This window comes from Carlito syrichta, unplaced genomic scaffold (assembly GCF_000164805.1).
Source record: "Carlito syrichta isolate Samal-C Ts95f unplaced genomic scaffold, Tarsius_syrichta-2.0.1 Scaffold316215, whole genome shotgun sequence".
Classification (NCBI taxonomy): Eukaryota; Metazoa; Chordata; class Mammalia; order Primates; family Tarsiidae; genus Carlito; species Carlito syrichta.
The window spans coordinates 1045986-1058485 of NW_007260311.1; the positions used below are offsets into that span (position 1 = coordinate 1045986).

Sequence of the window (12500 nt, forward strand, 5' to 3'; positions counted from 1 at the left end):
CCAAGTAGCTGGAACTACAGGCGCGCACTACCACGCCCGGCTCATTTTTTGATTTATCGTAGAGATGAAGTCTTGCCAAGTTGCCCAGGCGGATCTCGAGCCCGCAGGCTCAGGCAATCCACTCACCTCAGCCTCCCGAAGGCGTGGGATTACAGGCTGAGCCACCAAGCCCAGCTTCACACTGAGCATTTCTAAAGGAAGTTAAGCCTTCGTGATTCCAAGGGCAGGTTGGTTGACAACTTTTAGTTTTGTCAGAAAGCCCAGTCCCTCTGGTGCCTTTTAAAAACACCTGTCTGTTACAGCTTCTCATTTGTTCCCAAGTCCTAATTATTTGTTTTTTTTTTTAAGTGTATGCCAAGTGGCATTTTGTTTTTAGAGGACATATAACATGAGTTTTGGGGAGTGGAGTAATAAATTTTTTCTTACAGTATTAAGTACTTAAAAAGATATTCGATGCCAGATATTTTATATCTTAAAGGGTAACTTCCAGGCAGTAAGATTCCACCGTCAAGGATCAAAAGTAGCCACCACTCTTCAAAGTTAACATGTTCTGGGGATCTGGTTTCATGGAGGTAGCACCTGATTTAGTTTCTATCTCTGTCACATTTAGTGTTCCATTTTAACGTTTTATTTTAGGTAGAAAGTTTAAAAAAAACACATTTTTTGTGGAAAATGCATAAGCTACTGTTCTAAATTTATGTAAAAATTCACTGCACTGTTTCTATAAACCTGCCATACATTCTTTATTTTAAATAGACAGCTTTTCTAAATCATTGTGCTCTGCTTAGACAAGTTCTGTCTCCATGGTTGAATTTATGAGTGGATTTGAATAATAAATTCACATTTCAATGAACATATTTTCATTAAAAGTGTAAGGTTTATTTTACTGTACTTTTAAATAATGGCTTATTATTAAAGCTATACTTTAAATTCATACAATTTTTGAAACTTAGTGTATGGTTACAAGAAGGAAGACAAAGGAATAGGAAACATTGTTACCAGATTAGGGTGATTAAAGATACATAAAAGTTTTCATGGAAGAAAGTAACAGGGCATCCTGCATAAGATTAATCTAGATACATATAAACATTGTCAAAAACTCTTATGTGCTAGAGCTGTTTTTGAGGAATAAGTCCAAATAAATACTTGTTTGCATTATTAGTATCTCTGTCAGTACCTTGTTGCAACTCGCTTTCTGAAATGGTACAGTTTTAGGAAAAACGCTTGTTCACATGTGCAGAAAATATGTAATTTCTTAATATGCCCTCTTAAGACAGATAAAACTGAATAGAACTAAGAGGAAGATGCTAATGGAGCTCTTTTTAGAATTCTTTATGCAACTGTCTGGTCAAGACATGTTGCTTATAATTGATGTGTCCATTACTTGAATTCTCTTGTAATTATAGTCAATAAGTCTTGTAAATGTGTTAAAGCTCACTAAAAGCATACAAATTCAAGAACAGAGTAAGGCTAATAATTTAAAATAATCAATGTAGGCATTTCAGCACTTAATTTCCCTTGTGTGTTGATAGCTGATCATTCTTAATCCATTAAGATTTATTTAGTCGTTTACAATGCAAAATAGGTTTGCACTGGTCACTTGTGCCATTTGAAAATGTCCACCAGGTTAAGTGCAGAATGTAGTCCATTAGTCTTCCTTGACTATATGTATTAATTGCATTTAAAATCAAGTTAATGTGGATGTGAAAGTGAGGTAACTATCAATATGTGACAAAGTAACCCTACTTATATAAGTTACATCATTGATTGTAACATTTAGTAAAAGTTAGCATACTTTTTTTTTAAAACATCTTGTGTTGGTCTTATCAGCAAGTACATTTTTATTGTGCTTTGAAACACCACTGAGCGCACTGTTCCTGAGGACATAACACCAGACTACCATTTCAATTTTACAAGTCATTTTTTTGGGGAAGTTAGTCTCCAGGTTTTAATTCAAGTTTTTTTTTTTTTTTCCTGGAGCATCTTGAAATGAATTGCTTTTCTGATACTTTGCTTATGTCCATGAAATAGTAATGCAGGGACTGTTATTAATAGTTAACTGGAAAAAGGGCTTACTCTTCCAATCCCTGTTTTCATATTTTTGAAGTGCTGTATGTTTTATATAACCTTTTCTTGCCGTCCTTAGCACTATAAGAAATAAATGAATTGCAGGAAGAAATCAACCCAGGGTTTCCTGGTGTGCTTGCTGGTATGAAGCAGTCAGCATGACCAGAAAGAGCAGTCTTCCCTCTCACAGTACCTTAGTAGGGCTAAAAACACTGCTCGTTTTCTCTTCAGCATTATTCTGTTAAAGCTTTGATTTCATATAATAGGGGCTACTGTTGAGCTCTCAGATTGCCCGAAGTCATTAATTTTGTGTTCAGAGTGCTATGGTCACTGGTGCCATTCAAAAATGTTCACATGCAGGGAGATAGGAATGTGTGACTTCACTGAAGAATTCTGGTTAGGGCTGGTAGTGTTTGTAACTCATGAAACAGTTTAGAGGATGAACAGATAGATTACTAGGATAGTTAATCTGTAGACTTTAAACACAGTGAGAACAGGGATCCTGCTTTGTTCACTGCTTCATCTGTGTCCCACACTCAGGTGGTGCTTAGTGCAGTTTGTTGAATGAATGAATATACAAATACACAGATGAATGAATAAGTGAATGAATGAAGTGTTCCAATGTTTAGGAAGGATTGTGGAATTAAGGCTAAAATTGAGAAGTATTAGATTTTGGGTAATATGCATCTTCTTTCATTCTTTTAAGACCTAAAGGTTTTTGATTGTATTTACTTTTAAATGGCACATCCATGTGTGTGGAACAATTGGGAATGACTGATAGTTGAGGAGAGCCCAGTAGGTCTGGGAGAAGCCTTGGTTTTTAAAGTCTGGAATTCTTTTGGTAACGTAATAAGGTACCAGGAAAATGGAGAGTCTCTTTAATTTTTTTCTTTCAAGAAACCTCACAGACCAAATTAGCCCCCTTACCCAAAAAAAACCTATCAAGGATAATGACTGTTATCATTATAGGTGATACTAAATGTTTGTCACACTCAAAATACACTAGAGAGACAAATGTAGAGATATGTGGGTTTACAGATTTTGCCTTATAAACACTATGCTTGGATTCATTTTGGAATATGCATAGCAAGCTTAAAATGGAAATATTATCAGTTAGTAAATAAAGAGGCCTTTAAAAAATACAGAAAAGTATTACCTCTGTTAGTATTTGAATTATTATAGCACAGAAAGGAGATGTTAACACAGTCCACTCTGAATAGAATAGATGAAGAATAGTAAAGGCCTTCGTGATTCTGGGTGGAGCAGTAAACAGAATCACTCATATATGTGTCATCAACATGCTGTGATCACTGCGACTTACAGGAGCTAGAGTTTTTCACTAAGAAGTGATTGTATGGTAAATTGAAAACACCAAAGACCCTGTGTCCAGCTCTGTGTGGCATCTGTGCCACACCCAGAGGAACTAGTCACAGTGCAGGGTTGTGTAAGCAAAGTGAAATCCATTCACCAAGATTGTGATACAAATATTGGGAAAGCTTTATCTTCTTTGTTTGGAGTCTTGATATTATTGTTGATTAATAGTTTCCTTAATACTCTATTATCTTTAACACATTTAACTTAAAATATAAATAAATTGGTTCTTCTCACACTTTTCAAAAATCTCGTTACAGAATTCTGTGTCTTAATCTTTCAAAGTAGTGAGGCTTAGTTTTATCAGAATCATTTAAATAAACTGTAGTTTCTAATGTGATTGATAGAATATGATTGCTGTGAGCTGCAGTCTCAACCTGCTTTTGACATTTAAACATATAAACCTGACTAGATATAACCATTCAGGTGCTAAATATATTTTACATCTACTTCAAACAGTAGAAATGGAAGTATTAAGAGATCTGGCTTCATTGTCATTGAACTGTGAAATATTCAACCTTGTCTGCCCGTGCTTAGTACTGTTGACTTTTTTATTTCTGTTGGAAGATTAAAATTAAATGCAGCACTTTTTTTTGTCAGCTTTTGGGAATTAAATTGAAATTTAAGACTCTAAAATTTTTTACTGAGTACTTCAATTTCAACAAAGTATTCTTGGAGGATTTTTTTTTTCCAAGGGCACTGCACAGAGGTTCATTGATCAAATATGATTTATCGCAATTTTTTTATTGGAGCTCTTTTTGTATATTTATTAAAGTTCACATATTTCATGTTCTAACTAACTATATTAGAAAGTGTTTTAGGCAGGGCACGGTGACAGGATTGCCTGAGCCCACAGTTTCGAGACCAGCCTGGGCAATTTGGTGAGACCTCATCTCTACAATAAATAAAAAAATTAGCTAGGTGTGGTGGTACATGCCTGTAGTTCCAACTACTTGGAAGATTGAGGCAGAAGGATCACCTGAGCCCAGAAGGTGAAGGCGGTGGTGACTGTGAGAATGCCACTGCACTCCAGCCTGGGCGACAGTGAAACTCTGACTCAAAAAAAAAAGGAGGGGGGTATTTTATTAAATAGGTACTAAATATTATATGAAAAATCTAGAAACGTATTGTACTGATTTTAGACTGGCTTTATAATTTTGATTTATTTATTTGAAAATTCAGTAATTAAGAAATGGGAAAATGGTATATATATTTTATACCTTTTAAGGGTGTTGTTTCTTATTAATGTGGGTACTGATTATCAGTGTGTTCCAGTTACAATCTTATCTGTAACTGACAGTAAGTTTCCTGACTTTGAAGTAATTTTATTTTCCCATTTTTTAGTATAGTTTATCTTATTTCTTTATGAGATGTTTATAGATTTTTTGGTTGCTACTGTGCCTTTTGAGTTGAAATATTTGTTTTTAAAAACAATAATAACCCAAATGTCAATTCTTCTGGTTTGCTGAATCATCACAGATTTTTGACTTTTTATAAAATGATCATAAAAGCATAACAATCTGTTCACTGTATATGGATACATTGTATGATTGAAAATGTAGTGTTATTAAATAATAATTGTTTGTGTAATGTAGTAACACTACATTGTGTTATTAAAAATGTAGTCATTGGGATAGATGTCAGAAAAAAAAATCTGAACTACCATTGTTAATGTGAATAAATTCAAATCTGGAGAAATTTGAGGAAACAAGGAGATGGCCACTGAGAAATGTATTTGATGATAAATATATTTTAGAATTATAAACTACTTTGTATGCATTTGTGTTTTAAAAATAAAGTCACTCAACATTTGAAATGGAACATTTAAATTTTATAATTATAAAATTTTATAATTTTGTGAATTATAAGAAAAATATTTAAAATTATTTAGCTCATCTCATCTACTAAGTACTGCTAAGCAGTCTCACTTTCTTGTCTTTGAATCTTAGAAATGTTGAGAGTTAGGAAGAATCACGGAAACATGAAAGTCTTCAGGGTAGAATAATTATGGAATCGGGGCTATTCAAGTTATAAATGAATGCAAGTATTTCATTTTGGGGACAGAAATTCTTAATTAGATTAAGGGTATGATGTAAGATTTAGCTCTCTTTTAAAAACTATCAGTGATGTACTTTTCAAATTCGAATCATATTTATTATGTTAAATTTACTCAGGATCAAAACCATTCAAGTGCAAGATATGCCATTTTGCAACAGCTCAGCTTGGAGATGCCAGAAACCACGTGAAAAGGCACCTTGGGATGAGGGAGTACAAGTGTCATGTCTGTGGGTGAGTACTTTGAAGCCACCTCTGCTGCCAGAGCCAGGAAATGTGTGCAGGATAGCCATTGTTTCGTAATTCCAAACTGATGGGAGCAAGAGTGGCTAAAATTATGCATGCATATCCTCCTTTCCATTGTTATGGTAAATTCCTTAAATACAGTTATGACATTCTTCTCCTACTTCTAATCCTGTACTGAAGATGAGCAATTTTATGGGCTACAAGGTCAATTTGAACCTGTAATCTGTAAATTGACTAAATTATAGGATGTTCATTCACATTGCCAGAGAGAACTATAAATTCCATTTAAAGACATAAAAAATACATAATATAGCTTTAGGAGTATATATATATATATATGTTTTTTTCTTCTGCTATACTACTTTAATTTTAATCACATTAATAGCTCTTTAGATCCATTGGACATATTCTATAAGGACAAAAACTAAAGATTTAATTTCAGATGGCTTGTAACTGATTAGTGTAGGGATGATGCCTACAAAACCAATGTGAAAGTGTTTTGGTGTAACTTTGTTTCAAAACTTGTTTCTTTTTTAAGTTAATGTTTTTTCCTTTGAAGAATTACTTACAATGTTTAATTGTCATTCAAATGTGTTGCATTTAATAGAAAGCGCTAAGGTGCCTTAATGCAGAATTAATTAATTTAGCAGAAATGTTTAAAAGGTTTTAAAATGCTATGACATACATGGTATATCATAGGATATTCAGAGGTGGATTTTAATATCCTACTTCTGATTAAAAGTATATTTTAATGTTATTATGCCAGAGAAATTAACTAATAAGTATATCATACAAAAACTCTTTATATTATGCATCTGAGGAACCTGTAATTCTTATGGCTAGTTTACAAAAATACTACAAGTTTAATTAAATTATGCAATGGGCACTCTTGTTTTTAAAGTGCAAGAGTCTTATGATTGATACTACCATGTAAATATCTTTTATGCCAAAAACACTTGATCCCAGGATGAAGTTGCATTTTGACCCTTAAGGTGCTTTTACAATAACTTTGCAAGCAGTTTTATTAACCATGATCTGTGATATATTCATTGGCAGAATTGATGGTTCACTGACTTGCAGCTAAAGTAAATGAAGGTGAACCTTTGTCTTAAAGCCCCCTGAAGAGCAGTGGGAGAATGAGTTTTGTTACTACTGATTTTAGCTGCAGGGGTCAAGTGCCAAATGGTTCATTTTAATTGCTATAGGTCTTGGAATTTCAAAAGATATATCACTTATTGTTTTTACCATAGGAGTTATAGGGAAAATGAAGGCACTGACTCCACTGATATTTTGCTATTAGGTGACAGTAAGTGGTTTCTTCCTCATTTCTGAGAAATAAGTAAATAGTTGTTCATACTCTGTTAACAGAAATTCCATTAATTTTTAAAAAATTTCGGCTACTAAGACTCTGAAAAGAGAAAAAACTTTTTAAGAGAATAGTTTCTGACATACATGGTATCAAAAAATGCATACTTGGTTGACTAATAATTTGAACAATATGCACCTTACTAATCTTGCTTACCAATTGCTTGCCACATACAGATGAAATTTTGCATTAGCAGTTTATATATTTGATTCCTAATGTACAGAATTATAAATAAACATACATAGATTGGGTTTTATACTGCTGTCAGAGAGAACTATGTATATGTGTGCATGTAGAAAACGCATTCTAGACTCCAAAATTGCATCTCTTAGAATTATGGTAGCCATTGAATTTCATCTGACTATGAAGTAATATTTTTCTTTATTTTTTAAATGAAATTTGATTTAAAAATTATATAGCAATAATTTTAGCAGTGAAGATAAAAGTTCTGAAGAATTGCGGTAAATAGAAGAATACCTATTTATCTATGTAGTTGAAACAGAAAAATAGTTAGATGCCCTTCAGTGTTACAGAAGGGGCATCACAGGTTGTTCTAGATTTCATCTGTTTCAAAGAAATAGGGCAGTATGCAGGTTAAAAATTAAAATGAAAAACAAAAACATGCAAAGATTGGCTATCAGATTAGGGCCACTAGAGAGTATTGGTACATTAGCGTCACTGACAATGTCAATTCATTATCATTGATGGCTAAATAATCTTAGAAATGCTCAGTGGACCTATTAGTTCCTGAACATAAGCAGCTCACACTGCATTTCTTCATTAGTTTTAATTGCTATAAATTTTACCTTTTACAAAATCATGCTTTAAAAGGTGAAGTGATCTTTCAGGAACATTAACTCTATAATTTTGTCACAAACAGAAGGTCCTGCACTATGTTTTCTTTTCTCCAGTAGTTAATGTCTTAGTCTCTGTCTTTTAGAATTTTATTAATGACTTCTTTATTATTTGAGTTTTAAGAAGTTATTTCTCAAATAGTCATGATTGAATGATGGTATAAAAAAAATCAGGCAGGCACATTTAAAAAATGAAATTATTATAATGCTGTACTCTTTTTCTTAATAATATCTTGGTTATATTGAAGACCAAACTAATATTGTATGGTGAAACTGGTGGAAGCAACACATACTTAGTTGAGCTCAATATTAATTTTTCAGATTATTTGTAATTGTCTGACCTCTTTTTCATATCTTTATATATCTCTATAAGAAGATCGTAGATGCTCATTAACTATTTGTCTCTTGTATTTTTCACTAAGGCTTAGATTTAGGGTTGTGTACTAGCAACTTCCTTAACAAAAACTACCTTTTAAATTTTTATGTAACATATTGGGAACTGTATTGATTTTCTTTGAATCTTTGAGATCTATTTTAAGAAATAACCCCCCCTCTACCTACATTGGCAAGTTTTAGCTACAATATATCATGAATTTAAGTTAGACAGAAGAAGCTGAATGCATTTGATGTCTAATCCTTATTAGATAATTAGGATTCAGAATTTAGAATGTAAGGTTTGTTTACCCAAGGTTTACCTGCTCATGTCATGGTAAAAGGTTCAAAAATGCATTGCTTTTACTTTATGTTTAATTACATGTTATAGATAATTTAAGAGCCATTTTACTTTCACTTTTAGGAGGAGCAGTTTTTTGAATCGTAGAGTTTCTTAATGATGTTTTTCTTGCATCTGAGTAATCAAGAGAAGAATTTTGTAGAATATAGGTATATGTATATTTAGGCATTTGATGGACAGTTAACATGAAAATCTACTATGGGTCTGACATAGGGCTTAGTGGGAGAGAAAGTAAGAGGTAATAGAAAGCATATATATTTAAAAGTATTAAATACTTTTATTTAATAATTTTATGTTTAAAAGTAGACCAAATGCATATTTTTATTATATCCATGATCTCTTTCTTTATTTTTTTTAGTAGTCAAGAACTCACAAATCTCAGTGGCTTATAAAGAGTAATTTTAGGCACCATATTTTAAATTTTTAAAAATTTATTAGATTCTCTGTGTGTATATAAAATAATGTATGTAATACTCTCATTAGTATTGATGCAGTGCTTTATGGCTTAGTAAATACCTTGATTAACATTTATCTCATTTGTTGATTGCTATAGTTTTGTGGATTGTTTATGTCATGCTTATTATCCCTATTTTGCTGATGGGAAACTTGAGATTCAAAATGTTTTTAGTGTAGTACTTAACTTATGCAACTAGTAATGGTAGACTACTCTTTTTCTTCTATTTAACTATCCATTTTCTTTATTTCTCTACTTTTTTAATGTCTTGTTTTTTTTTGTTGTTGTTGTGGCTTTAATTTATACTATTTTTTCCCTCTAGGTTGTTCGTAGTAAATGTGGTTTATCTATTTCCTCCCACCAACCACTTTTATTTTTTACTTTTGCCCAGATTTATGTTCTTTTGAAAAATGGCTTGCACAGTGTTTTACTTTCATATTCTAGTATTTAGTCTCTCTCTTTCTCTGTTTTACACTTCCCATTTATAAGTGTTGTTTTAAATAATTTTATTTTTCCCACTCTCCTTCTTGCATTGATTATTTATTTATTGCATTTACTTGATGACTGAACATATTTGTATTATAGCAAGAAGTAACTGTCTAAAAATGTAAAGATTTTAACATCTTCCCATTAGGATGATAGGAATAAAACTGGTCAACTTGGGTTGTTGTTTTTTAGTACTAGTTATTTTAAAAGAGTTATAGAAAACTAATGATTGACCTCTGATTTCAATAAACCTAGGAAATGAAGTCAATATTTTGTATGCCATTCAGAAGCAAGACCCCCATATGTGTGATATAGGGATTGTGCTATTTACTGATTGATTTCCCTTTGTCTTGTCTTTGTTCTTGTTTATGGAATTAAACAGTTAAAAAGAATTTACCTAATCAGGAGAGAATAAGGGTGTTTTCTAAATCTGTTATATCTAGATTCATGGAAATATTCCAGACATTTTAAAATTGTCTATTAATGTACTTATGAACTGTTTATTCCTAGTTGGTTTAAGAAACCTTAAATAGAAAGTTACAAATGCAGTAAAACTCTTTGTGTGTGTGTGTGTGTGTGTGTGTGTGTGTGTGTGTGTGTGTGTGTGTGGCATTACCTAGTTTTTGTGCATTAGAAGGGATCTCTATGTAGATGATTATAATGTCACTTTCTGACCTTTGCAGCTTGAATAATTGTAAATCATTGCTTCATAACGTGTCAGAGAATGTCTGTACTAGGCAATTAAATGGCAGAATATAATAGACCAAATTATTGCCTGTCATGTTTTCAACAACACAGTTAGTATTTGAGTTACACTTAATCATTACGTGCATTAGCAACTTCATTGGAATCCAGCTTCAGGCTGAGCATGAAATACATTACATTATTTAAACCTCTAATGGTACAAGTCATTTATTTGTGTTGAAGTGTACAACATGCAGAGTTTCATAAAGCAAGGAACACTTGAGAGCTTAATTTATCCAAATCAAAGTCTACATGCAGATAAACACAAGTGGCAAAAATTAGTAATTTTTATAGGCTGGAAATATTTAAAAATACATGGTTGTGGGTAATTGTAGGCAACAGGAATAAATTAAAATCACTATTTTTAGTCTTCTCTGAGAACTAAAGCCGTGTATACCTAAATCATTAAATGCACCATGGAATTGCATTTTTAGCTGAGCAATTAATTACACCCATCATATCTACAGATGTATCCAAAATAAAATAAGCATTTGGTTTAGCTGGTTGTTTTAGTTAAAGAGATATAGATAGAAAAAATTTGTTTTATACTGTGGCATGAATTATGCTTGTACCGTATAAAGTACAGCATCTCTCAGTTTTAAAAATTTAAATTAACATTAAAATACTCTCTCATTATAGATGGTGCATTATATATTTTATCCATATAGTATTTTAACATTTTTTGTTTACTGATATATTTCTGTCTTTGGTTTAAAACATAAAAAATGTCATGTAATGAGAACCGTCTCTCTTTCTGTCAATTAGGAATACAGAATTCATGCTGTTTGTTTATTCCTCTGATGATAAAATTTTTGAAGTACTTTTTACATAGAGAGTAAACATTTATACTTTTAAAATATACAAATTACTTCATTATTTGAAAACCTAATTTTGGCTATAATATTCAAATATAAAACTTTCAGATATGATGCTAGTGTATTTTTCAGTGAACTGTTTTTGTAAATTCAGAAGAGAGTTGGAAGTGAGATTAGGGCAAGGAAGTAGAAACAGAAGAAAGCTATTCCCAGCTTCTCCCCACAGTGAAAGGAGAGCTTTTTTGTCGCCACCATATCCTATTTTCCTTTTTTTGTGGTAGTATTAAAAAAAAAATTTGCCACAGAAGAATAGGGTCATAGATTTATTCCAAGGTCAATAAGTATGATCAACCTGTAACAAAATGGAAGTAAAATAAGCTTCATCATTTCTTGGTATTGCAGTTGAAAACATTGACTCTGTCTCTAAGGTCTTTTACAGTATAACAGTATATCCCCGTGACTTAACTTTTTTAAAAAATTTTTTATTTAAAAGTGAATTTGTGGTCATTCCAAAATCCTGTTTCATAAAGCAAGGAACTGTTGTGGAGTCTCTGGAGTCTTGAACCCTCCTCTCCCCGCAGTAGGAGGGAGGAGGGTAGCCACTCTTCTTCGCCTGTTCTGTGATTTCTTTTTCTCGTTAACTTGTTTTCTGCTTCCCTCTTCCTTTTTCCCCACTATTTGTTAAGTTTTTGCTTTTGGAGACTTTTGCTTTTTGATTTGTCAGGAATTGGATAAGAGGAAGTATAGAAATGTAGACAGAGGAGAAGTATACCCACTGATGTATTATTTCTTCCTTCCTTTCTCATTTGATAGGTTCTTGTGAGTGTGTTCTTTTGCAGGCACAGTGACAAGGTGGTGCCCAGGCCCTGTGGTTGCATGTTCTCTGTTGGAGAGAACCGTTCTCTGTTGGAGAGGCCGTCTGTGGTACAGATCCATTTTGGGAGGAAGAGTAAGGTTGAATGGGAATGCAAGGTAGGAGGGATGAGCTGCCGAGCTGCAGTAGGAAAACCTCCACGCTCACTCATGTTCTGTTTGAATCATGTCTTGAAGGATGAGAGGTTATTCACATGGTAAATTCGGGCATTTTTAACAGAGGGAACAAAAGAACATAAGAGCAAAAGTAGAGAGGGATGGAATAGCATGGTTGGTTATAAAGAGCACTGCCAGCAATTTCTGGAGTATGTGAGACTAGATAGAGGGAAGAGAAGATTTTATTTTATTTTATTTTTTCCTTGAATACAGAGTCTTGCTCTGTTGCCCAGGCTGGAGTGCGGGGCTACAATCTTGGTTCACTGCAGCCTTAACCTCC

The 12500-nt window shown here is 32.8% G+C and overlaps 1 protein-coding gene across 1 annotated transcript in view; it reads left to right on the top strand.

Moving 5' to 3' along the window:
* ZNF407 (zinc finger protein 407) overlaps positions 1-12500 on the top strand; it is a 481202-nt gene that overhangs the window by 48513 nt on the left and 420189 nt on the right. The window contains exon 3 of the mRNA XM_008073939.1: positions 5613-5727. Coding sequence (XP_008072130.1) covers positions 5613-5727 — 115 coding nt within the window. The remainder of the gene's footprint in view (positions 1-5612; positions 5728-12500) is intronic.